Raw genomic sequence first — 27542 nt, forward strand, 5'->3', positions numbered from 1 at the left:
ATGGGGTTTATACAGATGCCTCCGAAAGATAAGAAAAATAAATTACATCATACAAAAACCAGAAAAATAAATTACATCATTCTGGTGGGGTGTTTATTCCTTGCTTTTGCTTTCTATTTTGCTTTCTGCTTTTGCTTTTCTTTTGTTTTTTTTTTCAGAAAAGAGGAACATGCATGATTCAGAAGTTGGTGGTCGACAGTTGGTTTTCAGAAAATGGGCAGGTTTATGATGAAGAATCTTATCTTGTCTCTTTGCCCATGTTGTCCATGACCCAATCACCTTTGCCCATGTTGTCCATGAACCAATCACTGCTGGCCTTGACCCTAGCCCTGGTCGACTCAGAGAGCATCCATTGCACTTGCAGATAGAGGGAACCTTGTGCTTGGAGAGCAAATTGTACTCAAGCAAGATCTTCTAAGGTTGAGGGTTCTTTCTCTTTAGTTGTTCTCTGTGCTCCACCAGGTCCATCTTCACTCTCTTTATTCTTATAATCATTAGGTCGCAGTTCAGGACCAACATCCCGCACCCAGCTGGCGGCATAAAGCATAGAAGCCTCATGTAACTTCGGAATGTACCTCGCTCAAACTCAATAGGGTTTTCACACCTGAAATTTTGAAAAAATATGGGTGTCCAGAGAAAACCAAAGTAAGAACGAAGCAGACGAGGCTGGTGATGGGTGCCATAAGTAAATTTGATTAACTTGTTGGTAACTTTTGTAGTTGAAGTTTGAAGAAATGGCGGTGGGCGCGCCGTCACTGCTGAGAAGATCGCAGCCTTGGTGAAATCTGTTAATGTGTTGGTGGAGTCATACTGGCCGGGCCTCTTTGCCAAGCTTGTGACGGAGCGTGATCTTCGTTGTCTCCAATACAGAACCCGCGGTCTCCAACTCAAAACCTTGAATGGAATCAACTAAATAAAGCTGTCTCCGGTGTCGCCCTGCATCATTGGATCGTGATCTTCGTTGTCTTCGGATTCCAAGTCGACTGAGTCGTGAACTCGGTCGTGGTTAGGTGGACTGAGTCGGGATTCCAGGTGGACTGGGTCGGGATTCCAGGTGGACTGGGTCGGGATTCCAGGTGGACTGAGCCGGTGGAAGATGGCGGGAAAGGTCGACCGGAAGCAGAGAGTTGGAAGAGAGCACAGGAGGAAGAAAACAGTGGATGGAGTCAAACGAGTTAACTCCCAAGATAGTAGAAGAGGCTACGACAACCACGTGATGGTTGTAGGCGTCAACGAGATGGGGTTGACCATTAGTTGATGATGGTTCAATTTCGATGGGCAGCGGTGGTGCCATTACAGCTTACAAGGCTAATTAGAAAAGGAGTTGAATAACAGTAGCAGTACTGATGGAATAATGGAGCTAGCTAGGGTTGGATTTTTAGATCTGGGTCCTTATCTCCCCTAAATATTCGGGTCCTCCTCTGCCATTCTGTAGGTGTTTGATTTCTTGGATTTTGCAGATACACGGCGGAGGTAAAAAATTAAAGAGAACCGACATAGTTTTTTGTGTTGATTCCCACAGACGGCGCCAAATGTTTATGCACAAAACCGGAGGTCTTGGAACAACGTAAATCCGACCGTGAATCTGCATGAAATGTAAATAACACAAGATGTATCGTGGTTCGCCCCAAGGTTTAGGCTACGTCCACACTGATTATTGTATTTATCTGAGAGATGAGGGAGAGAATGTGAGAGCCTCTGTAATGAGAATGAGGCTCTGAGAGAGGGCGAGAGGGCCTAGGGATTGGCCTCCCTCAATTGTGAGGGTGAGGAGTCCTTTTATAGACTAATGGCTCCTCACTTATTACATATTTGCCCCTTCCTTTATTACATAATTACATTTAAGTCCCCCGAGTATTTGTACGAGATCTAAATACGGATGCCCTAAATATGGTATAAACAACATATAATCAAGAATGCCCTTCATCTGATATACTGCAATACCAAACTACACTTTAGTTTGCTTCTCCAAGACATAATGTTCGTAGAAATTAAGCTTACAAGTCGTGACACTTTTTAGAAGACTTTGTTTCACAAGCCCTTGTAAAGCTCTCTCTCTGGCATGGCCTAATCTCATATGCACATTCTAGTAGTATCTGAATAAGATGTGCCTATATTTTTTGAGACTACAGACGCTTCACCTATCACAGTGCTTCCTTGCAATAAATACAAATGACCACATCGAGGAGCTTTCATCACAACAAATGCACCATAAGTAACTCTCAATGCCTGCCAATCTGAATGAAACTTGAAGCCCTTGGATTCTAAAGTGCCGAAATAAATAAGATTTTTCTTCAAATTCGGTACATACCGAACACCTGTCAACTCTTTAATCATATCATCATGCAACTTCAAATGAACTGTACCAATCCCTTTTATTGTAGAAGAATTGTCATCTCCCATGAAAAAAGACACCACCATCAAACTCTTTCAAGCTTGAAAACCAATCCTTGTGAGGAGTCATATGATGAGTACAACCTATATCCAACACCTACTTAGTAGCACAATCAAATTATGATGAAGCGGTTAAAGCAAAATCAAAAAAATCAGTTTCAAGCTCAGCACCATTAGCTTCAGAACTCACTTTGCCTTTGGTCTTCAACCTAGGACAATCTTTCTGCCAATAGCCCTTATTATGACAAAAAGCACATTCATCCATTTCCAAGCTTTTTCTACCTTTAGAATTTCCTCTAGGTCGAGACTGTGATTTTTTCTTACTAAAGAAAAATCACTTCTCTGATGATCTACCTCTAACAAATAAAGCTTCGAAGGTACTATCATGATTCTTATCTCTATGCCTCATTTCATAATTCATCAAGGCATTTGATACATCTTCAAATTCACAGTTTCTTTACCATGCATAATAGTGATAACAAAATGCTCATAAGAAGGAATTCAACAATATTAAAGCCTTATTTTCATCCTTAATATCCTCATCCAAATTCATCAAATCGACAATTAACTTATTAAAAGCATCAAGGTGTCTAATCATTTTTGTACCTTTTTTATATTGGAAGCGGTAAAGCTTTTTCTTCAAGTGTAGCTGATTCTTTGCACTCTTCGTCAAGTACTTGTCTTCTAATTTTTGCCACAACACATTTGCTAATGTCTCCTGCATCACAAAATACTTCTGAGTTTTTGCAAGACACAACCAAATTGTGAAGCAAGCACATAAATTTAATTTCTCCCATTCCAACTCTGACATAGCTTCCGGCTTATCTCCCAAAGCGGCAAGTAGATCTTGTTGAGCCAACACATCCTTGATCTTACATTGCCACATCCCAAAGTTGTTTGTGCCATCGAATTTTTCCACTTCAAACTTTGCATTTTGCATCGTAGTTCTCGCAAACCCTGAGTTGCTTCCAAAAGGATTTTCATTTTGCCCGTCTAATATCTTTAGCTACTAGATGGTACCCAACAGCAACCAATGCTCTGATACCAATTGTTGTGATAGGATAGCACCAAACCATTTCGAATCAACTCAAGCTAACCCACAAGAAATATATCAAATGAAATGCAAAAACAAAAATAGAAAAAGACACCAAGATTTTAACGAAGTTCCTCAACAGTCAGTGTAACTGTTGTACGTCCTCGGAGCAATAGGAATTCACCTAATGATCCACTATCAACCAAATGGGAGTGTTTACAAAGTGTTTGGCAATTTCACAACCCAAAATCCCAATACCACTCAATAGCTCTCCTTCACCAAAGAAACAAATAGAGAAGAAAATAAAGTAAATAATTTCCACTTTATACAAAGCTCAAAAAAAGATATTATCACTTTGTACAGTCACCAATTGTACACGACATAACACGTCACCAATTGCTTTTGTTCTCTTTGTAAAGTTTGTGGTGTATTAATACTACAACTACCTTCAACAACAAAGGTTTGGTAGCATCCCATCGTATTTTTATGGTTTAGATTAACACGACATAACACGTCACGACTTTCTAATCGATTTTTTATTATGATAGTACAACATGTTAGATTATTTGGATGGTATATTCAAATAATATTCTAACTAGTAAGTGGTCTACATCAATAGTTTGACAATATAATGTATTGACTATATGCTAAACACCATTATGATAATGCAACATGTTAGATTAATAGTATGAGCGGAAAGAAGATTTTTTTTTTTTTAAAGAATTGTTATTAATTGTTACACATCATATGTATCGGCTATATATTAATCTACTTATTTTCTATTGGTGACACATCATATAGTTTGCAAGTCTCGTCTAAAAAATTTGTCTACTTAACATTAGTCGCTTGTAAAACAACAAGAGAAAAAATAGACATAAAAAAATATATGATGACAATTTTGAAATGTCAATATCAGCTTTGATTACGATAATTTTCAGGACATAAATGTGAAAATTAAAAAAATGGTAAATTACATTTTATCACCTCAGGTTTGGGGTCTATTACAACCACATACAACATCTTCAAAACATTTCACTTTCATACCTCACCTACTATTTTATTTCAATATAGTACCTCGTTACATTTTTCATTCATTGATCCGTTAAGAGCTAACATGGTTGCCGAATTTGTGCCCCGTGGCAAAAAAAATTATTCATTTAAAATATTATAATAATTTACCTTATTTATTATTATTATTATAAAATAAAATAAAATAAACCCCAACCCAGAACCTATCTTCCCCCGACCCACCTCCTTCTTCTCCACCATCTTCACCTCCCTTGTAAAGAAATATGGACCGCTGAGGTTTTGAAGTGTTACGGCAAGAAAGGTTCTATGCTGGAATTCTTGATTGTTCTATCAGTCATGGTATTCATTTATATATATAGTTACAAGCGTGGACCACACAGTCCCATTTACAGAAAGTATATAAATACAATCAAACTAATTGAGTGATTACATGGAAAGTAAATCAGCAATTACAAGGGAAGGAAATCAGCTAGATTCTTGTGAGGGTGGACTTTCTTGTGTTTGCCTAATTTCAGGAGATGACTGAGATAATGGCTTCGTCAGAGGCATATGTTTCTCATCACCCCCCCCCCCAAGCGAGACAAAACATAGTGGAGTTTGAGCTTGGGAACTAAAGAATGAAAGCGTTCACGAGTGAGTCCCTTAGTAAAGATATCGGCAAGCTGATGGGCAGATGGGACGTAGCGAGTGCGGAGGACACCAAAGTTGAGCAGCTCCCTAACAAAGTGATAGTCAATTTCGATGTGTCTAGTCCTTGCATGAAAGATAGGGTTCGCAGCAATATGAAGAGCAGACATGTTGTCAACAAAAATGCAAGGAGGTACACGCAAGGCGATGCCAATTTCACGAAATAAGTAGCAGAACCAACGAATTTCAGCTGCCGTAGTAGCAAGGGCACGATATTCAGCCTCCGTGCTAGATCTTGAGACAGTAGATTGCTTTTTGGCAGTCCATGTAAGAAGATTAGGTCCAAGAAAGATACACGCACCAGTGGTAGAGCGACGATCATCAACACTCCCAGCCCAATCGGAGTCCAAGAAACCATAAAGGTTGAAATGAGGTGCCTTGTGAAAAAGAAGACCATGAGAAAGAGTACCTTTAACATAACGGAGAATACGTTTTGCACTTTGTAGATGTGTCGTTCGTGGAGCATGCATAAATTGACACACTTGGTTGACTGCATAAGCTATGTCAGGTCGAGAAAGTGTAAGATATTGCAAGCCACCAACAATGCTCCGATAAGTAGACGGATCAATTAAAGGGTCACCATCTAAGGAAGATAGTCGCGTAGAGGAACTCAAGGGTGTGGGACTCGGTTTGCATGACTCCATATGGAACTTCTTGAGAAGATCAAGTGCATATCGCGTTTGACAAAGAGAAATCGTAGTAGAGGTACGATTAATCTCTAGTCCAAGGAAGAAACTAAGATCACCCATCCGGCGACTATCGAACTTGGAGCACAACACATCAATAAAGGAAGAGATTTCCGTGGCATTATAGCCTGTGATAATGATATCGTCGACATAAATAAGCACAAAAATAGAGGATTGGGAACCATGACGAATAAATAATGAGGCATCAGAGTGACTATGGAAAAATCCCTGGGTGAGTAAAAATGAAGTGAGTCGCTGAAACCAAGCACGAGGGGCTTGTTTAAGGCCATAAAGAGCTTTATGGAGTTTGCACACATATTTGGGACAACTAGGATCAACAAACCTGGGTGGTTGCTTCATATAGACTTCCTCATGTAGTATGCCATTGAGAAAAGCATTATGAACATCCAACTGTTGGAGTGTCCAACTAAATGAGACGGCTAAAGAGAGTATTGTGCGAATAGTTGCAGGTTTGACAACGGGACTAAACGTTTCGTCGTAGTCCAAACCTTCTTGTTGATTAAACCCCTTGGCAACTAACCGTGCTTTATGCCTTTCGATAGAACCATCCGCTTTCCTTTTCACTTTGAAGACCCACTTACACCCAATGACATTCATAGATGGTGAATAGGGCACGAGGGACCAAGTATGATTGTGCATAAGAGCGTCATATTCAACTTGCATAGCATGTTGCCAATGTGTGTGCTTGGCAGCCTGAGAATAACTTGAAGGTTCATGAGAAAGTGGATCATTCAAAATGGCAGCTAAGGCATGAGGCAATGGATGTGGAGAAGTGCTATAAATAAGTGAATTAATGCTGCAAAATTTGTTATGACCCGGAGAGTGATCAGGAGAAGCTGGTGGTGTTGTTGATGTTGCTAAAATATGCGATGATGGTGGTGAAATGGCTGCTATAACATGGGAAGTTGCTGCCATATTGGGAGTTGTTGCCGTGTCAAGAGAAGTTACCATTTGAGGAGATGTTGCCGTAGTTGGAGGTGCTGCCATATTAGGAGTTGTTGGCATATTAGGTTCTGCCATATGAGGAGTGTGCACCAGACTTGAAAGAGGAGCAATTGGCTCAATGAGGACTGGGGCTGGTGTCGGCAAGGAGAATGGAGCATCTTCCTTGTTCCTGGATGTAAGCTCAGAAAAAGGGAATGTGAGTTCATCAAAGGTTACATTTCATGAAATATAAACACGACCTGTGATGGGATCTAAACATCGATAACCCTTGTAATGTAAATCATAACCAATGAACACACATTTTACTGACTTAGGCATAAGTTTGTGCTTGTTATATGGCACCAAGTGTGGGAAACATGCACAACCAAATGCTTTGAGCATCTTATAATCAGGAGGACGCTGAAAAAGTTTCTCATATGGAGATATGTTGTCAAGATTCACGGTTGGCAGCCGATTAATAAGATAGACGGAAGTAGAAAACGCTTCAGCCCAATAACTTGATGGAAGTCGAGATTGAGTCAATAAACACAACCCTTTTTCAACTATGTGGCGATGTTTTCTTTCGACAACGCCATTTTGTTGAGGCGTATAAGGACAAGAGATTTGATGCCCGATCCCATTATCACGAAGAAATTGCATGAATAACCGACTTGTGAATTCACCACCACCATCCATTTGCACCATTTTGATATTTAAATTGAGTCGATTTTCAATTATCTTTTTAAACCCAATAAACGTGGCAAGCACATCGGATTTTTTGAGTAATGGATACAGCCATACGTAACGGGTGTGATCATCCACAATGGAGAGATAAAATCTATATCCAAAGTTTGACAAAACAGGTGCCGGTCCCCAAAGATCCAAGTGCAATAATTCTAAAGGTTTTTGTGTACGAGAAGTGCGATTAAAGAAAGGTAATCTGCAAGATTTTGCCATGGGACAAACATGGCAAATTTTATTAGAATCAATCTCACCACTGATAGGTAAATGGTGTTTATTCAAAATCATCCGAAATACATGATAAGACGGGTGTCCAAGGCGAGTATGCCAAACATCCTGAGTCGTTTTTTCTCCATAGAAAACGATTTTCTCTGTCACTTTTGGGGCTGCATGGATATGATAGAGACCATTGAAGCTACTACCAACTAGAAGAACCTTCCCCGTCTTGTTGTCCTTGACACAAAAACCATAAGCATTCATGATGAAATAACAATCATTATCATGACAAAATCTTCGAATAGATAATAGATTTTTCTGAATGGCTGGAACACATAAGACCTCTTTAAGATGCAATGAACTCAATGGTGTGCATAGCTTTCCATCCCCAATATACATAATAGAAAGGTGAGACCCGTTACCAACAATGATAGAATCAGTACCTGTATAAGGTTGCACGTTGGTGAGTGCACGAGGATCAGAAACCATGTGATGGGTTGCTCCAGAGTCAAAACACCAATCAATTGGGTCTGAGATAGCACCAGAGTGATCAGCCGTGTAGGCATAGTTGCCTCGTTGAGGGCAAACACGAGAATTATGACCATCATTTCCACATTGTTGGCAAGGGACATCAAACTGAAATGCAGAGGGATTTGACGGTGTCGGGAGCAGCTGTGGACGATTATCCGGTGGAATTGGATTATGACGTGGGTTTCCATAATACAAGGTGCCATTTGCATTATTATTTTGCGCCCATTTATTGCCACCATTACGGTTGTTCCGCCAACCACCATCACGATCATGATTAAAGTTTCTTCCATGTTCACAGTGGTCAAAGCTGTCACGCCCATTGTTCCAGTTACGACCACGACCACGTCCGCGTCCGCGTCCGTGTCCCTTGGAGTTGTTGGTTTGAGGCCTGTTGTGTGGATGATTTTGGGCTACCCGATCTGTGGCAAGTGCAACTCCGTTTGATAATGAAAGTGCTTCCATTCTTTTCTGGAGTTGTTCCTCTTGAAGGAGTAGATCAAAAAATTCATCAAAACTGAGAGTTTGACGAAGATGAAGGGAAGTGGTGAACTCTTTATACTCATGACCCAGACCATCTAATATATATTCAATTAGTTCGCTATCTGTCATCGGTGTTCCAGCGGCGGCAAAAGAGTCAAAAAGTGACCGGGCATGTATAAGATAATCAGACATTTGTTGATCCAGAATCCTTTTGAGGGTACGAATTTGGTCCCTGAGAGTTCTTACATGAGTCTTAGAGAGAGGAGAGAGCCTCTTTTAGAGAAGAATCCAGGCTTCGAAGGCAGTCGAACATGGAATGAGAAGAGTCTTTATTGAGGGAGATGTTGTGGCCTTGATCCAACTGAGCACTAGCTTGTCCTTAGCGTAGAGAGGATTGAGTGAGCCATCAGATAAGTTCTTGGCAGGTTTATCTTCAAGTTTAACAATAATACCAAGATCATGAAGTTCGAGAACATCCTCGAATTGTGACTTCCAACTAAGGAAATTTGTGCGATCCATTGATGTGTTGAAGAGATTAGATATATTGAAGGAGGTAGGAAGAGCAGAAGTGAAGCCCGCCATGGTAGATTGAGTCAGACTATCAGAGGTTCGAGATGCACCAGATGCAGCAGAGGAGAGAGCCGAGTTATCAGGGTTTGCCATTGATAGTTAGCGGAAGAAAAGAATAGGATCGACTGTTTGGGTGTTAGCCCTTTTAGGGCTCTGGTACCATAAAGAAATATGGACCACTGAGGTTTTGGAGTGTTACGGCAAGAAAGGTTCTATGCTGGAATTCTTGACTGTTCTATCAGTCATGGTATTCATTTATATATATAGTTACAAGCGTGGACCACACAGTCCCATTTACAGAAAGTATATAAATATAATCAAACTAATTGAGTGATTACATGGAAAGTAAATCAGCAATTACAAGGGAAGGAAATAAGCCAGATTCTTGTGAGGGTGGACTTTCTTGTGTTTGCCTAATTTCAGGAGATGACTGAGATAATGGCTTCGTCAGAGGCATATGTTTCTCACCCCTCACCCCACCCCCACCTCCCCCGCAACCCCCCACCTTCTCCATTTCCTCCCTCTTCACCTCCATAACCTTCGTCCCCCTCCCTTTACCACCAAAACCTCAACTTCTCCCTCTCCGTCACTTTCCCCGACCGCAAGCCCCTCCTCGAAGTAAAACCAAAGACGCATGACGAAGATCGAGAACTCAATTCAAAATCGTGTGAGGCATGTGCTTTGATCTGTCATCGAGTTGTAGGAAGGCGATGGTTGTCGTGGTGGCGGGTCAGTTAAAGAGTGAGATAGAGAAATGGGTTGTGGTAGGGTCAGGTCAAGAAGGAGACCAAAGGTTTGGAAGAGCTGGTGGCAAAAGGTGGTAGGGTCACCAAAAAGATCTCATCTTCCAATTGAGATGCCAGTGGATGTCGGAGTGGATGGACGAGGGGGTTTTCACTCGTGGCACTGGGCTAGGGGGTTGGCAGAGTGGATGTCGGCGATGCAAAATGCGGCGGTGTCTGCCTTGTAGGTGATAACGGCAGGGGCCTAGTCACAGACCTTGTACATCCAGATGCGCTCATGGATCATGGTGTCGCAGGGCAGGAAAAGAATGAATCGGGAGGGGGAGATCTTGCAGGAGTCGCAGAGCTTGGAGGGAGGAGAGGGAGGGGATGAAGGTCAGGGAAGATAGGTTGCCGACGAGTTCGCGATGGTGTGGGTAGTTGCGAGGGCGTTGGCCGTGGAGACAGAAGGGAGGGAGGGTTTTTGGCAACCACTTCAGCACAAATGTGGTAGCCACATCAGCTCTTAACGGATCAATGGATGGAAAATGTAATGAATGTATTATATTAAAATAAAATAGTAAGTGAGGTATGAAAATGAAATGTTCTGAAGATGTTGTATAAGATTGTAATAAATCTCAAACCTGATATGGTAAAGTGTAATTTACCCTTTAAAAAATTAAAGGGCAACGCATCTTTTTTTTTTGTTTTGGTCAATGAAAGGCAGCACATGAGTAGTGGCTGAAGTTGCAAAAAGGGGACATACGCATTTGAATTGTTGGAGTCAACAAAGGCTTGCATAAACTGTCATACAATTTGGTGGTTGGTAAACTTTGACGCCAACTCTCATTATCCACGAAATTTGGTAACATTTCGAAAATAATCCCAAGAAGTTATAGCATTCATATTAAATAGCACCAAATTGATGAACTATTAGCTACCTAAATTTCATTCATTTTGTCGTAAATATGTCCAAACTATTATTTTTTTCATTATGAAACTTATAAAACCATAAAATATACTAAATTATAGCAATTGGCTCATATATACACAGGTCGGATCTTTGGCATTATTTTTTTTGTACAACTTTTGACACACATTTTGTGGAACTCACTTCGTAATGTATTTTAACGATTCAAATTGTTTGTCTTTTAAAACATCATTTATAGATCATCTTTGCAAAAATTAGACAAATCTAAAATTATTAAAACATTCATTTATAGTGAAGAAAATGAACGAATACTATTCTACAAAGAAATCCTAAAATCTTAATCCAACGGCAATATGGTTTCAGATTGGATGACTTTTGCAGACATGATCTTTGAGGGAAAACGTAAAAAATAAACAATTTAATCATTGAAATGCATTATGACATACGCCCTGCAAAAAATGTATCAAAAGTTGTGTAAGAAAACTAGTGTCATGGATCCGCCTTTATGAGCGCTCAAGTATATAAATATATGCAAGTAGTGAATTCTTTTAGTTCATTCTTTTTAAATTCATTGCGTATTGAGTCTTTTTTTTTTTTTTTTTACTTTAGTGTAGTGTAGAGAAAAAATATCGTCTGTAATATACATGCAAAGAGGAACCTAGTGAGATTCGTACTCATTTGGTCATTGGTGGTTGACTTCACCGTCCAAATTCTGAACTGTTTCTGAATGGTCGTCATGTTCATAATAACTCATTTCACAAACGGAACTAAAATTCAATATTGTGTCTTTAGTTATAGAACTTGCAGTCTTTTTTGTTCATTCATGAATCATAGTTCAAATTCAAACACTGATTTTGGGCTGGACATCGTTGAACACTTGAACTCATCCCTACCAATATCAACTTCAACTTGATAATACTATTATTTCTGATCTAGTCCAGCTGAGTTGACAATGATTGCCACCAACTTAACTTATTAAATGATTACTACTTCAACAGACTCAAGTTGGTAAAAGTTTAGCAGCTATATACATAATAAATATAGTGATTAGGTGTCATAGCCTCGCTTTCTTTCGACAACAACGAGGTTAGGACGGCTACGCTGTGGCATGATATTGAAATGAGTAACTGGGATTTCATCACATACCCCAAATTAATCAATGCTCTTTTTTTTTTAATGTTGATCACGTACACATACTATTTTGTTTGACTTAGAATAGAAATATATTATTTTTAGAAAATGATTTTTTTTTTCAAAGGCTAAATTTATTATAATCGAATAGAAAGATTAATATCTTGCGCCAAGATATTAAATAAAAACTCCGGACCAATACAATCCCATAAAAATGTCTTTTTCTCCTGAAACACAAACTTAGCCACCAAATGAGCAGCACCATTACCCTTTCTAGGCACAATAGCAAAAGTGACAGACCTCATACGTTGCACCAGACTCTCGATGTCACCAAGAATGCATTCTAAACTAAAATCAGGTTGCATCTCCTTCCTTAACATTTGGATAATGACCCGTGCATCAGATTCTACCACCAGTTGATCAAACCCCTGCATATAGCAAAACTCCAAAGCATCCCGAACAGCAACAGCTTCTGCTGCAGCAGCAAAGTGACAAAACAGCTCACCCGAGCCACCCGCAGCCTGCAGCAGCCGCACAAAATCATAAACAACCAAGCCCACACCTGCCCGCAACAAATCCTTGCACCATGCAGCATCAAAATTGACCCTTAAAGTCCCAAACAGCGGTGGCTTCCACTGCACCCTTCTCGGCACAGACTCTATTGCCACATTCCCCATCCGTGGACTCCTCTCCACACCTTCATGTGCTCTGGTACCCCTAAATTGCACAATATTATGCTTCCATACCTTAACCACCTCCAAAGGCTAACGAGAAACACCATTAAACGCAACCTCATTCCAATTTGTCCACAATCGCCATAACCCAAAGATAAACTCCTGCATGATCTCCACTTCATTTGCCATACCTCAAACCCGATTACAGAAATTCTCCCAACTTCCAAGAAAGTGAAGACCTTCCAAATGAAAGGAATTGAGTTGGAAAGGATAGGAGAACCAAAACATGTGACTAAGCTCGCACCAAAAGAATAAATGGTTCTCCGTCTCATCAATCGTACCATACACCCCGCAAACATTATCCACCCTCATATGTCGTCTTTGCAAATTAGGACGAACTGCCAAAGCACTATTACAACACCGCCATACAAAATATTTCATTTTATTAGGAACCTCCAAATTCCAAATCCTATTCCACACCCGAGTACGTTTGGACACTCCACTTGTTGCACCCCGCCCCTTCCTTCCTAGGCCTCCATTCTCCAAAAGACTCCAAGCCACCCCATAACCATATCTCACCGTATATACCCCATTAGTCGTGTGGTGCCACACCATCCTATCATAACACCTCATTCTACTTATCAGTATGCTAAGAATAGGCACCACATCATCACAATTAAACCCAGCGATGATCAAGTCCTTGTTCCAAGCCTTTAAATCCTTGTCAATAAGTTCATTCACCATTGTTGCCTATAAACCCTCTCGTGGCCGAACCCTGAACATAGAAGGCTTGGGAAACCAAGGATCAGCTCTAATATTAATACTCACCCCATCGCCTACATGCCAACGTAAACCGTTTTCTAGCACTTTACGTGCTTCAAAGATTCCTTTCCAGCCCCAAGACGTTCTTCTCCCACCACTGGCCTCCCTGAAGGTCCTACCTGAAAAATACTTCTCCCTCAAAACACACCCTAAAAGAGACTCCGGATTGTGAAATAAATGCCACCCAATGTTTGCCAAAAAAGCAAGATTGAAACATGTAAATCTCTAAAACCCAACCCCCTCCATTCTTTTTTTTGCTTAGTTAACTAATCACAAGCAACCCAATGGGCCCCTTTCCGCTGATCATTCCCCTCCACCAATAGTTCCTAATGGCCTTTTCTATGTCACGACATACACTAATAGGGAGCTTAAAACAACTCATGGCATGGTTTGGCATCGCCATGGCCACAACCTTAATAAGAATTTCCTTCCCTACAGGCGAAAGAAACTGCTCAGCCTATCCCACCATACGAGATTCAATTTTCTCCTTAACCTCCTCAAAAACAGCTTTCTTTGAATGCCCGAAGTCCTCTTGTAGCCCTGAATACCTCCCAAAGTCGTCATTACTCTAAATATTCAGAATTCTCTCAATCTTCTTCATAGTTTTTGAGCCAAAAAGATCGAACTCTTACTCATATTGACTTCCTGCCCGGACCCAACCCTATAAGTCTTCAACACCTCCACTACACCTTTCGATTCCTCCACCGATGCATTACAGAACACTATCGAATCATCCGCAAAAAAAAGATGTGATATTGGTACACCATTAGGTGTCACTTTAAACCCATGCAAAGCGCCTCTATCCATCCCATTCCGAATTAAAGTAGAAAACCCTTCAGTGCATATAAGGAACAAATATGGGAAAATTGGATCCCCCTGCCGCAACCCCCTCTGCGAACGGATGTATCCCTGAGGAGTCCCATTCACCATAACACTGAAAGAAGCCGATGAAATACATTCCTTAATCCACCTACAAAACTATGGCGCAAACCCCAATTTAGCCATCATAGCAACCAAAAATTCCCATTCTTTTGCCATATCCAGTTTTATAACCATACCTGCCATAACCTCCTTCGTTTGATGCGTTAAGGAATATAAACATAAATGTCCAAAGGAAGAAAAAAGTATGTGGGACATTCAATATAGATTTTTAACGAGCAATAAAAGTCACCATGTATTAAATACAGACTATTAATGACTTATAAAAAGTCTATGAAAACTTTGTGATATTCAGTTATAATTTTTCATAAGTCCACAAAAATTTATGTGAATTGAAATTCAATGATTTTGAAGGGTTTTAAAAAGTCATAGATTTTGATGGATTTTGAGTGCTTTTGTAGGAAGTTTTTTGTCATTGCAAATTCAACCTCTCCTTCTAAGATTTTGCAAGATTCCATTTTTTTTTAATTTCTAATGCTATATTCCACCACTCACCAAAATGCAACGTGTCACAACCCATCCCGAAATATTATATTTTTAGGTGTTAAATATCAAATATGCCCTTGGGCGTTTGTGGTGTTGTGTGGTTTAAATTTTGGATTTGGACCAATTCGTTAAGTCCCTAATATTTTGGGACCAATTAGAACAAAAAGACTTAAGGTTTTGTGCTGGTTTGTGACCAACTAGGACCACACACAAACACCCATACCCTATCTCTCTCTCCTTCCTCTCGGGTTTCCTTCCATTTTCCGTACAACTTACGGACCAATTTCATAACCCCTTGATCACTCATAGATCGAGGTTAAATTTAGTGTCTTTGAGTTCCTAGCAAGCTAAGGATCACAACCATACCTTTCTTTAGACGCGAAACCCTCGTTTTCCCGAGATCCTAAATTCGAGGTACTGTTCATGCGTGCATAAATGTGAAGGTTTCAGAAGATTGTAAGCCTCTAGGAAGCTTTAGAACGTCTTCACGAAGCTTGGAGAAGAAAAACGAGGTGTTTTGGACATCGGGAAGTCGAGTTTGGCGAGTTTGAAATTTGGCCGGCATTATCGTGCCTTCTCCTGCGAGATCCTGTGATTTTGGAGAAATTGGTAAGATTATATCCTTCTAGTTACAAGCTTCATTTTGGGAAAAAATTGAGGTAATTCGGTTAAGAAATGACTGAAATATCAAGGTTTTTCAAATTTCCAGTTTTTCGACAACGGCAACGGTCAACCTTGACGGAATATTCTAACGGCGTCAGGTTAGTTTTAACGGTATATGCTATTATTTAACGGAATATTCCCTAATGCCGTTAGGGTTACCATCAGTGTGCCTGGCATGTGCCCGCGCATGGGCGGCGCGTCTGGCCGTGCCTTGGCCGACACGTGATGGTGCGTGGGACATCAGAAAATTTTTCTAAAAATATAGGGATGTTCGTGAGGTTGTGTAGTTCACGTTAGTATATTCAAACATCACATTTGAGCATTGTATGAGAAGTTATTAGTCAGTATTGGTTATTGGTTATGTGCTTTAAATTAACGCTTTTATAGTTGTTTCGCATATAGGGGAGACTTATCCAGAAGACGAGCGCAGTCAAAGGCGACTCGGGGGCTACGACCGTTCGACATACCAGTGAGTGGGCTTTTGGTTTTAAATATATATGTATATGCTTGGTATCTTTTCCAGAAAATGCATTTAAACGAGTTATGACTTAAATTGCCATGCCAAATGTTTTACATTTAGAATATGCATATGATGTTTGCATATATATATATATAATTGTGGTGATGTGGACACTCAGGTAAGTCCCTCGTGAGTTTATGAATTGTGAATGTGAATATCAGTTGTGATTAATTGAGGATCATTGAGCTCATAAACATGCACCCCGGTGTTAGTGAGTTAGCTAGAAATATGGCACAGGCCTGTATATAATGTCACCTCCCGCACCACATGCTCACATTGGATCCAATTTAGGTGCACAGTCTTGTCGTACAGACCATTATATGTGGTTCCGACTCATAGGTGACTAGCGATTTATCGCACAATTATAATGAGAATGTAGTAAAGAGCATAGTTATATTACACCCAGTCCTGTCGTACAGACCATTACAGTGGTTTCGACTCATGTGCAGTGTAGTTCCGTATAGGTCACCTGCAGTGACTCCGGCTAGATTGACTAATGAGCTATGAATTCAACCGTATAAACCTCTGCAGGGGTTCCGGCTAATATGTTATTTTCCATGAATTTATTATCACCTGAGTTACTTATTCTGTTTTATATTTTGGCATGACATACTTATGAAAATGGATATGTGAAGCATGAATTGAAATATATGTATATATATGCTTATATATTTATATTCCTTTTCAGGGGAAAATTATACATGTTTTACGGCGAGGGGTTAGAGCATTTGATAATGAAATGGTTTTGAAAAGCTTTATTTTTGCCCACTCACACTTTCTGTTTTGCGCCCCTCCAGGTTTTAGATAAGCTTGTTCGTTGGTGGCTCATGAGGATTGACTGGAAGTTCTGACAGACTATCACAAATGTAGGGCATCTTTGGGTGTCGTTTAATTAGTGCTTGTTTTCTGGACTGAAGTTAGGTTACTTATGCTCTGATTGTGTATTCACACATTTTCTAGCATTTTCCTTAGCTAGTACTCTTATGAATTGGTTTTTAATTATTTGTATTCTCTATTATCATTATTGCTTCCGCACTGTGCATATGGCTACGTCACCTTCACGTGACGGCCAGCATGCCCTGATTCGGGTCGGGGTGTGTTACAACGACTATCAATACCACTACTTTCACCACAATGCCACCACCACCACCACCTTACATGACCACCAACTATACCACCATCATCACCACTACCCCACCCCTACTCCTCCACCACCCAAGCTCCATGCCGCCACCATAATCACTACTACTATTACCACCACCACCAATGACACCACCATCACTACTATCATCTTGCCAGCAATCACCATGTGGCACTTCCACTACTATCGTTGCTGCCACCACCTCATATAGTCACACTACCATGGTCATAGTTATCATTTCAAATAATAAAAATTTAAAAATAGCAATTCCTATTAATAAATTGGTTATGAAAAAGTTGATGACAATTCACAAATTTCTATTTAAATACGTGATAAAAGTTTCACAGACTTTATTAAAATCCATGTACATTTATTCAAAACCACAAGAATTCTATGGAAGTGGGCCCCATTTCGGAGGGGCCGCCAATTTCTATTTTATTATATGTATATATTAATATTACAAATTTGTATCTAAAGTAAGAAGTTTACAAGTTTTGAGTCTTTGCTTAAAGAAATTTGTTAACCATACTAATTACAGTTGTCTTTGCAAAAAGTAATTTTCAAAATTAAAAGTTCAAATCTTATCTTTAATTAACTATGTCACAAGAAAGATTGACTGAGTTAGTTATTTTGTCAATTGAAAAAGAATTAGTTGAAAAATTAGATTATGTAAACTTGATTAGTACATTTGCGTTTAAAAACATGAGACGTGTAATATGTAGGGACGGCAACAGTTTAGTTTGGAGACGGAAATGTTATATCCATTCTCATAACCACAAAAATTAACCATATCTATAACTGCAAATTAACCATCAGGTACCCATCGGATAACGGATTCCCCATCGATTAACCGTTATATCCATCTTTGTCAATACAAAAATATATTCGTTCAATTAACGCATAATAATTTAATAAATATTAATTTCGTCATTAAATATTTGATGTATAAAATGATTCAATGAATAGACCTTGTCGAACATAAATATTAAAGTTAAACATTGATAATGTCGACTGATCTTTGATATATCCCATAAGTACCATTGAATTCTCATATATTTTGATTTATATCAAAACTTATGAACATTCCCACAAAATGCAACTCACATAATGTAATTTTTGTATTTACACTCAAAGTAAGGGATTTGGAGAATAATGAATATACATATGTGTGTGTATGTATATATTTTAATACTTTACTATTATGAATAATTATATTATATATTATTCGATTCGGGAGACAGATACGGATTGAGGACCCCTATAACCATATCCAAAACCATAACCGAATAATATTCACAGTTTTTCCCCATACCCAAAATATACCCGAATTTTCACATCCAAATCCAATACATTCGGGTCGTTATCCACGGTTATCGGATTTAATGATTAGAATTGTCATCCTTAGTAAAGGGCCACTTGTAGGGATAGCAACGGTTCGGTTTGAGGACGGAAATAATATATCCATCCCCATAACTAGGAAAATTAACCATATACATAACCACAAATTAACTATCGAGTATTATCCATAACCATATCCACCGTTTAACGGATTTCTCATCGGTTAATGGGTATATACATCTTCGTCAATACAAAAAATATATTCGTTCAATTGAGACATTATAAGTTAGTGGATATTAATTTCGTCATTAAACATTTTATGTATAAAATGATCCAATTAATGGATCTTGTTGAGTATAAAAATTAAAACACTAATGATGTTGGCTTGTCTTTGATATCTCCCATAAGCACTATTGACTTTGCATTGATTTTGATTCAAAACTTTACTTTCCTACAAAATGCAACTTTTGTATTCTCAAGGTAATGGTGAATAATGGATATACAAATACATATATACATACATACATAAATACATACATACATACATACATACATATATATATATTATACTATTATATTATATATAAATTATATTATTTACTAATCAGATCGAATTCGGTTATGGATACGATTTGGGAACCTCCAAAACCATAACCGAATAATATAAACGGTTTTTCCCATATCCATAATATACTCAAATTTCCATATCCAAATCCGTTTCATTCGGCCGGTTATCCATGGTTATCAAGTTTAATGGTTAGAATTGTCATACCTAGTAATATGTAAGTAATATTTGTATATCTTTTTTCTTTTGATATTAATTTTAAATGATATTGATGTAGAAGTAAACCTTTTCATGTATTTAGCAAATCAGTTATCCCCTTCTGAGGTCCTCATTTTGAGAACCCATAAGGACCAAATGCATATTAGTCATAAAATTGTATTAGTTTAGATCTAAAAGCATAAAATATTTGACAATTTCATAAAGAAAAACTAACTTAATATCTATGAACCATTACAAAACTCATTTTGTTGTTTTTCTTTATTAAGTTGTTAAATATTTTAAGCCTTTAGATGTAACCTAATATAATCTTGTGTCTAATATGCATTTGGTCCTCACATATCGTCAAAATAAGAATCTTAGGAAAGCAAGACTCTTTAACGAATTCTGTTTTATACATATCAATGTACAAAAAGTCGTGAATTATAGAACTTTAAAGCTCCACTTCAAAACCTCGCGCAGCCGCTCTCTGGAAATGATGCTGAGTTTTGAACCCATTACAAAAAATAATATTCTGTTTTGCAATTATTAAAAGTTTAATCCATCTGCATCGATTTTACCATCTAGTCTGCAACTAAAACCAACCAAAGGAATATATTCCAAGCCATCACGAAAACCATAATATTAATTAAAAATTAAAACCATCTGAATTAGAGGTAGTTAGCCGTTTGCCGCTGCAAAATTTAGATCAGCTCTCCTTAGTTGACCAATTTGTATTTCCCACCACCAACAACAAACAAATAACAACGTCAAACTTGGCACCTCAACCACACACACAGAGTGACACATGTAACATGGACCAAATCCCCATTTAATTGTCACAATTTTGGTTGGTGCCCCCAAATCCAGCTCTACAATTATTATTCAATACTACCACTTTTCGGTGTAAGATTTTCTCCCTTTTAAATTCTCCTCTCTTTTGATTTCCTTATTTGAACGATTATGATTAAACTACATTAACATCTGATGTTGACTTCTTCATAGATAGAAAAAAAAAAGTGAGAGGAGGAGATTGAAAGGAGATGATTTGAAGGAAAGAGAATCTTACTCCCCACCAAAGTATAATCTACGTGAGAATCTAACTAAACAAACTTTTTGTTATGCATTTTTCCCCAAAGAAAATACTTAAAAAAAAGTTTTGAACCTAGAAAATATTGGGTATCAAAATATCAATGTGCTCTTATTCGACTGTTTACTAACAATACGATTTTGTTACCATATTGAGTTTTATGCTGAATGTGTGATTAAGATTTATTTTTTAACAATTCATAAGAAACACTACTTGTTAAGCACCTTTTTTTTTTATATACAAGCAATATTGAGAAAAATGAGAATAAAACTTAGGATCTTGAATGCAAATGTAAATGCTGTTAATCACTGAAACTACAAATTATTTGCATTAAGTACACTCCCTTAATTATATAACCAATGAACAATCAGTCGTGTTAGTTTTTTGTTTTACTGAACATGTTGTCAAGATTTACCATCTAATAATATTAGCATCTGTCTACAAGATAACACTACTAATTTTATTTTATTTTATTTTTTAGAAACAAATATAACATTAGCAGTTGAGTAGCTACCCCTAATTATATAGCATATTCATGTCACTCACCCAACTCACTAACCAGGGAAACAAGAAGGAAACTAGGGAAGAGGATCATGGATCCATTTTGTGGGGATCATAGGATCTCTACATCTTAATCGTTTATCGTACAGCTAGTTTTCGTCAAGTACTATTTACGTTTAATTGTAAATAAAAAAATCAAATAATTTGTAACCACATAATACACAATGAATGATTAAGATGTGGGTGATTGTAAATAAAAAAATCAAATAATTTGCAACCACATAATACATAATGAATGATTAAGATGTGAGAATAGAATCCCTGCAATTTAGATCCAGATGAGATCTAAATCCGGAAAGTAGTACATAATACACATCAAATCAAAAAGACGAAAATAAAAAAGAAAGAAAAAAATTATTAAAGCGGATCTTCATTGTTCAGGGGCATTTTGATAATTTCATTTTATAACCATTCGTGCTCGCGAGCGCTCTCCCCCGCTATTTAATAACAGGCGAGCCGTGCTTTTGCATTTGCAGCTGACCAACTCCAATCCAGAGAGACTTGCCAGTCAGTTGTCTTCTTCCTCCCACCAACACCCCTAACCCAAAAGGTAACAATTCTCTCTCTCTTTCTCGTTCTCGATTTTTCTCTCTCACTCAGCTCACCACTCACTCGATTCATCCATCCGATGGATAGAGTGCGATCGTTCTTTACACTGTTTGTTTTTCTTAGCATTTGCATCGTTCGATTGATTAGGATCTGTGATTTAGTCGAGAATTTCGATAATTTTGTAGAATTATAGTGATTTTTTGCATGCTTTGTTTGTTTGCTTATGATAGATCTAGCTCTGATCGAAAAACAACTCACTTTCTGTTTGTTTCCTGAGAAAAAAATTGAACTTGGCATTGATTATGGGAAAATGGAAAGTGCGTTCTCTTCTAGTTTTGTGTGAAATGGAATTGGATAACTTTTTTTCTACGATTTTCCAGAATGTTTAATCTATATATCGTTAAAATGGCCGAAATTTGCTGGATATATCGGAATTTTGAGCCCTCGACATGGAAAAGGTGTGTGTGTGTGTGTGTGTGAAGCTTATTTTTTTCACCCCATATCTCCGAATTCAGCGATTATCGCTAGAAATATCGGAAATATCGGCTGAATCGGCGATGTTATAGACGAAAATGAGTTACCGAAAATTTTACCTCGACAACGACGACGTTTCTGTTTGGTTCTGGTCCAGGCTTCGCGAAGAAGAAGCCACGCAATTTTTTTCTTATTTTTATTGGAACTTTAAACGAAAGCTTTCGGTACTGTTTATTTTAACGAAAAATCATATTTTTACTCTAAAAAGTCAATCTAGTATTATTCAATTTACCCTTTATTTTGTCATTATCGTTAAAATTCAAAGTTTTCAAACATTTTTCATTAGTTTTCTTATTTTTATAGCCTAAACGTGCGTTTTGATTAGTTGGATAAAAAGAAAATAAAAGGCAAAGCCGTTTGTTTCTTTTTTAAATGAAGCTTTAAAAAGTCCACCAACAGAATTTAATTGGGGTAAAACGAAAATAAAAGGCACAGCAGTTTGTTTCTTTTCAATTTTCCCTCTAAATTTTGAACATTTGATGGTTTATTTTGAGCCTTCGCTTTGTTCTACTTGTAATTCAACATAGTACTCTGTCACGTATTCAGTTTCGTTCCTCTGTTTGATTCACTAACCAAGTACCGTGTAATTATTGCAGATTTCCATTTGCTTGTATCAATGGCTCCAGTTGCAGCAGAAGCATGTTCTGATTCAATCAAGCCGAGAGGTATTTATTTCCCCTGCTTTGTTGTTGTTGTTGTTGTTGTTGTTGGTTATGTGGTGAAGGCGCTGCAGTAGAATATCTAAGTTTCAAATTTTTTTTCTATGGTTAATATTATTGATATAATATTAACCATAGAAAAGGCTTTGTTGATTCCCCACTTAGTGGGAAAAGGCTTTGTTGTTGTTGTTGTTGTTGGTTAATATTATTGATTCAAATGCAGATGTTTACATTGTTGGTGTTGCAAGAACACCAATGGGTGGTTTTCTGGGTGCACTTTCATCTGTACCTGCCACCAAGCTTGGGTCTATAGCTATTGGGGGTGAGCACAATATCTCCTACTTACTTAAGCGGACATTATTTCACGGTTTTTAGTTTTTTAAGTTTTAGTAGGTAGCATTGACTGATTTTACATATTGTTTTATGTCAACCTGCAGCTGCTCTCAAGAGGGCAAATGTTGATCCAGCACTTGTAGAAGAAGTTTTCTTCGGCAATGTTCTCAGTGCAAACTTGGGGCAGGCCCCTGCTAGACAAGCTGCACTAGGTGCAGGACTCCCTAATTCAGTGATCTGTACCACTGTTAACAAAGTCTGCGCATCAGGGTTGAAAGGTGCAACACCCATTTTTTAGAATCTGTTTTTGTTTTTAGGCGACGAAATTTGTTTTTCCGCAGGAAAAAAGATGACATTAGAATAACACAAATTTAATTTCGATGATTGCAGCTACTATGCTCGCAGCACAGAGCATTCAGTTGGGTATCAATGACGTTGTTGTGGCTGGTGGCATGGAAAGCATGTCTAATGTGCCCAAGTATTTTGCCGAAGCAAGGTTAATACTTCTTCTGATTCACGACTCTTTTAAACTTTAAATGAAACTTTGACAGGCACTGATTTGATACAAAAAAAATGCAGGAAGGGTTCTCGACTTGGACATGATTCTCTTGTTGATGGAATGCTGAAGGACGGTTTGTGGGATGTCTACAATGATTATGGCATGGGAGTGTGCGCTGAATTATGTGCTGAGCAGCATTCAGTGACAAGGGAGGAGCAGGTAATATATAAGCCCTTTTGTGCATTTTAAATACTGTAGCGCATACCATTATACAAGGTTATTCATATATTTGTTTATGACCACTGCAGGATAACTTTGCTGTTCAGAGCTTCGAGCGTGGTATTGCTGCCCAAGGCTGTGATGCCTTTTCATGGGAAATTGTTCCGGTTGAAGTTTCTGGAGGAAGGGGAAGGCCATCAACAATTGTTGATAAGGATGAAGGTCTAGGCAAGGTAATAATTAATCATGTTTGTATCAGTCAGACACGTAGGCATATCTATGTTTTTCTTGCACAATATAAAATGTCCATCAGGTGTCCCCTGCTAACTGGAATGCAGTTTCTAGAGTAGATAGTTTTGATGCTTCACAGTCGAGATATCTCATTTTTATCATTTGCAGTTTGTTTAGCCAGCGTTTTTATTTGCATAGAGAGGAAGACGGGGTGGGGAAGTGCATTCTACAAACTATTTTTGAGTTCCAGTCTATTATCTAATGTTGCCAAGTGATTGTAATAAATATACCATATACTCAGAGTCTAGGATGTATCTGAATCACATTACGTGAGTTTACCCATCTCAGACGTCCTTATTGTTTGCTTTGCTATCATGTCAGTTTGACGCTGCCAAATTGCGGAAGCTCCGACCAAGTTTTAAGGAGAGTGGAGGTTCTGTTACTGCCGGAAATGCTTCTAGTATCAGGTTATTAGTTTGTATATGTTTCTGTTAAATGATTGATATTTAATCACCTTCATCTAATTATTTAATGTTAATATTCGTTTACTTGAATTAGCACAAAAGTCACTTCTTAACTTGTAATTGGTTTGATTTTAAATTGATGGAACCACCTTCATTTTTGTTTTCATAAGTCTTTACAATGCTAGTTTTTCTGAAATTTGAAACTCCTTTCATCAACAGTGATGGTGCTGCAGCATTAGTTTTAGCAAGTGGAGAAAAGGTATTAAAGCTTGGGCTACAAGTGATTGCAAAGATCAGTGGATTCGCCGATGCTGCTCAGGTACTGTAGAAGTTTTTATATATCTGAACAAGATTGTAGAGCTTTAAAGTGCATTTTTGTTTTCATATCATTCATACCACTACGCTTACATGAGATTGACTGCACAGGCACCAGAACTATTTACAACAGCTCCGGCTCTTGCGATTCCAAAAGCTATTTCAAATGCTGGGTTGGAAGCTTCTCAAATTGACTTCTATGAAATTAATGAAGCGTTTGCTGTAAGCTATCATAATTTGTGGCAATCTTTAAAATAGGGTAAAGCATCCCAAGGCTGCGAATATTAATTGGACCGATTTTCTGTGTACAGGTTGTGGCTCTTGCAAATCAGAAACTTCTTGGACTTAACCCAGTGAGTTCTCTCTCTCTCTCTCTCTCTCTCTCCCCGACCGAATGCTTAGAATGAATCAAATTTAATTTTTGTTTAATGAAGCAGTCTCAACTCCTTCTGTCGGGCTTTTACCAGCATAGGAATCCGCATTTGTTCCTTAACTCATTTTCTGTTCTGATTTCAGGAAAAAGTTAATGTGCATGGTGGAGCTGTAGCATTGGGACATCCTCTTGGTTGCAGTGGAGCTCGTATCTTGGTCACCCTTTTAGGGGTACATTTCGCTTCCTATTCTATTAAACTAAAAGAGAATATGTTAAACTTTAAGAATGAATAGGCTCTGATTTACTTTTTTGCTGCTACTCTCCCGCACCTCTCCTTTCCGTTGTAGCTTACCTGGAATTATTTACCATCGAACGATATCTTTTTCTTTCAAACCCCTTATTCAGAGTGCAATCCTATTGTAGGTACTGAAGCAGAAGAACGGGAAATACGGTGCTGCTGGTATTTGCAACGGTGGAGGAGGTGCATCTGCCCTTGTTTTGGAGCTTTTGTAAGCCACTTTCAAGTCGATAACTGGTAAGTGTCGCATGTTCCATGTAATTTTAGCTTGGTGGTCTTGCTCTTGTGCGAAACAAGAGTTTTTCATATACTTGATTTGTATCCTCTGAATGTCGATGTCAGTTCGCTTATCAGTATACATGACTTGTGTTTCAGGTCAGAATGGCCGAGGTCGGACCTTGTTGGTGTGAGAGATGAAACTGCCACTAGCAAAGTTCCCTGTTGTGCATTTTTTCTTCCCCTTCGTTGTATTTGATTTGCTTCCCCAATAAATTACAGAAGGTGTTTAGATTGTAGAAGTATATTCCCAATACAGTTCAGTTTCACCATTCCTCTCTCTCTCTCTCTCTCTCTCTCTCTCTCTCTCTCTCTCTCTCTCTCTCAATTGCTTAAATGTTGTATTGGGTTGGATACTTGGATGCGTGGTACTGAGCAATAATGTGGAGCTAATGGCCTGTACGAACAAAATTGAAAGGGAAAGTCGAAATACGGACATGCGGTATACGTAAATTATTTTTTTTCTTTTATGATATGAGAGGACGATGAGTTTATATTTTGTCAATAATTGCATGGATAGTTGCGTCTATTTTGTTGGAATAATTCTTCAAGTTTAACTCACATAAATATGAGAATAATACATATTTGTGATGAATTTGATTTTTAATTGTAATTTGTGGCTGACTATTGCTGTAATGTAGTTGATGAATTATCAAATTATGAAAATGGTCCCGCAAATATCCAAATGCGACTTCAATGTAATATGTGTTTTAGCCATTCGATTTGTCTATTATTTTATATGAAAATCAATAAATGCAATGAACATTCACACCACTTTTGTTTTTCAATTTTTAACTTTTTTTTCTTTTCAAAACAATATATTATTTTTACACTAAGAGGATAGGGAGTTTAGCTAAGCCACACAATGAAGAGCCTAATTTGATATTAAATTCGTCATCTACGAGATTCAAATTTAAGACCTCTCACTTCAAAGTGAAGAGGAATACCATCAGATCGTAGTACTGAATGGTTTCAAAACAACATTTTTATTAGTATATTCTTGAGGGAGAGGGTAATATAGTCAATACAGTCGTGGGGTGCAGACAAAAGCTGTATGGGATGCATAGCCGGAAGCACCACACACCGTCTAATTGGTTCTTCAAATGGTGGGCCCCCATTAACCACATCCATCCAATGGCCCACTTCACACTCAATCCCACGGCCTCCTCTCTCTTCCCCCACCCCTCCCCCCTCCCCCCTCCCCCCTCCCCCCTCCCTCTCTCTCTCTCTCTCTCTCTCTCTCTCTCTCCCTGTCTCCCAACCATAGTCTGAAATATCGATAATATCGACGAAATATCGAGGATATTTCGGTTTTTTCGAATTATAGATATTTCGGTTTTTTCGAATTATAGATATTTCGGAACATATCCATGTACATATCGTACAAATATCGATAATATTGGAAAATATCGGTGTAATGTCGCTAAAATATCGAAAATATCGATGTAAAGGAAGCCAAAAAAAAAGGAAAAAAAAGAAAAAAAAGGGCCTCTCTCTTCCCCCCCCCCACCCTCCCCCCCCCTCTCTCTCTCTCTCTCTTCCCACCATAGTCTGAAATATCGATAATACCGACGAAATATCGAGGATATTTCGGTTTTTTCGAATTACGGATATTTCGGAACATATCCATGTAAAGGAAGGAAAAAAAAGGAAAATTATCGTCGATATTGTCGCTAAAATATCGAAAATATCGATGTAAAGG

General features: G+C 38.3%; 2 protein-coding genes and 2 long non-coding RNA genes across 4 annotated transcripts; 2 read left to right on the forward strand and 2 right to left on the reverse strand.

Annotated features, from left to right (window-relative positions):
* The first annotated feature begins 276 nt into the window (after positions 1 to 276).
* On the forward strand, positions 277 to 1848 carry LOC108169805 (uncharacterized). Its single transcript, XR_001786180.3, has 2 exons — positions 277 to 645; positions 720 to 1848. It is a non-coding gene; the product is annotated as an uncharacterized lncRNA (long non-coding RNA).
* Positions 1849 to 1907: 59 nt separating this feature from the next.
* LOC139193603 (uncharacterized) lies at positions 1908 to 3753 on the reverse strand. The gene is made up of 2 exons (XR_011577929.1): positions 3001 to 3753; positions 1908 to 2478 (listed from the first exon to the last, which is right to left on the reverse strand). It is a non-coding gene; the product is annotated as an uncharacterized lncRNA (long non-coding RNA).
* Positions 3754 to 12233: 8480 nt separating this feature from the next.
* Positions 12234 to 13514, reverse strand: LOC139193347 (uncharacterized). The gene is made up of 3 exons (XM_070816341.1): positions 13128 to 13514; positions 12962 to 13009; positions 12234 to 12860 (listed from the first exon to the last, which is right to left on the reverse strand). Exons 1-3 carry the CDS (start codon positions 13512 to 13514, stop codon positions 12234 to 12236), a joined length of 1062 nt encoding a protein of 353 aa, XP_070672442.1.
* A 7936-nt stretch (positions 13515 to 21450) lies between these two features.
* Positions 21451 to 26112, forward strand: LOC103405049 (acetyl-CoA acetyltransferase 2-like). Its single transcript, XM_070816968.1, has 14 exons — positions 21451 to 21640; positions 22770 to 22838; positions 23056 to 23154; positions 23270 to 23443; positions 23556 to 23661; positions 23745 to 23883; positions 23973 to 24116; positions 24496 to 24581; positions 24798 to 24897; positions 25005 to 25115; positions 25205 to 25246; positions 25410 to 25496; positions 25690 to 25801; positions 25940 to 26112. The coding sequence occupies exons 2-13, from the start codon at positions 22790 to 22792 to the stop codon at positions 25777 to 25779; spliced, it is 1227 nt and encodes a 408-aa protein (XP_070673069.1). The 5' UTR covers positions 21451 to 21640; positions 22770 to 22789; the 3' UTR covers positions 25780 to 25801; positions 25940 to 26112.
* The last annotated feature ends 1430 nt before the right edge of the window (positions 26113 to 27542 follow it).

This window comes from Malus domestica, chromosome 17, assembly GCF_042453785.1.
Source record: "Malus domestica chromosome 17, GDT2T_hap1".
In the NCBI taxonomy this organism is placed as follows: domain Eukaryota; kingdom Viridiplantae; phylum Streptophyta; class Magnoliopsida; order Rosales; family Rosaceae; genus Malus; species Malus domestica.

Coding starts and splice junctions, on each gene's coding strand:
- LOC139193347 (XM_070816341.1), bottom strand. CDS start 13,514: ATGGTGAATGAACTTATTGACAAGGATTTAAAGGCTTGGAACAAGGAC. Junction 13,010..13,127: donor GACATATGAGGGTGGATAAT/GTTTGCGGGGTG, acceptor TTCATTTGGAAG/GTCTTCACTTTCTTGGAAGT. Junction 12,861..12,961: donor TTTCTGTAATCGGGTTTGAG/GTATGGCAAATG, acceptor GTTTCTCGTTAG/CCTTTGGAGGTGGTTAAGGT.
- LOC103405049 (XM_070816968.1), top strand. CDS start 22,790: ATGGCTCCAGTTGCAGCAGAAGCATGTTCTGATTCAATCAAGCCGAGA. Junction 23,662..23,744: donor AAGTATTTTGCCGAAGCAAG/GTTAATACTTCT, acceptor AAAAAAATGCAG/GAAGGGTTCTCGACTTGGAC. Junction 23,884..23,972: donor CAGTGACAAGGGAGGAGCAG/GTAATATATAAG, acceptor TGACCACTGCAG/GATAACTTTGCTGTTCAGAG.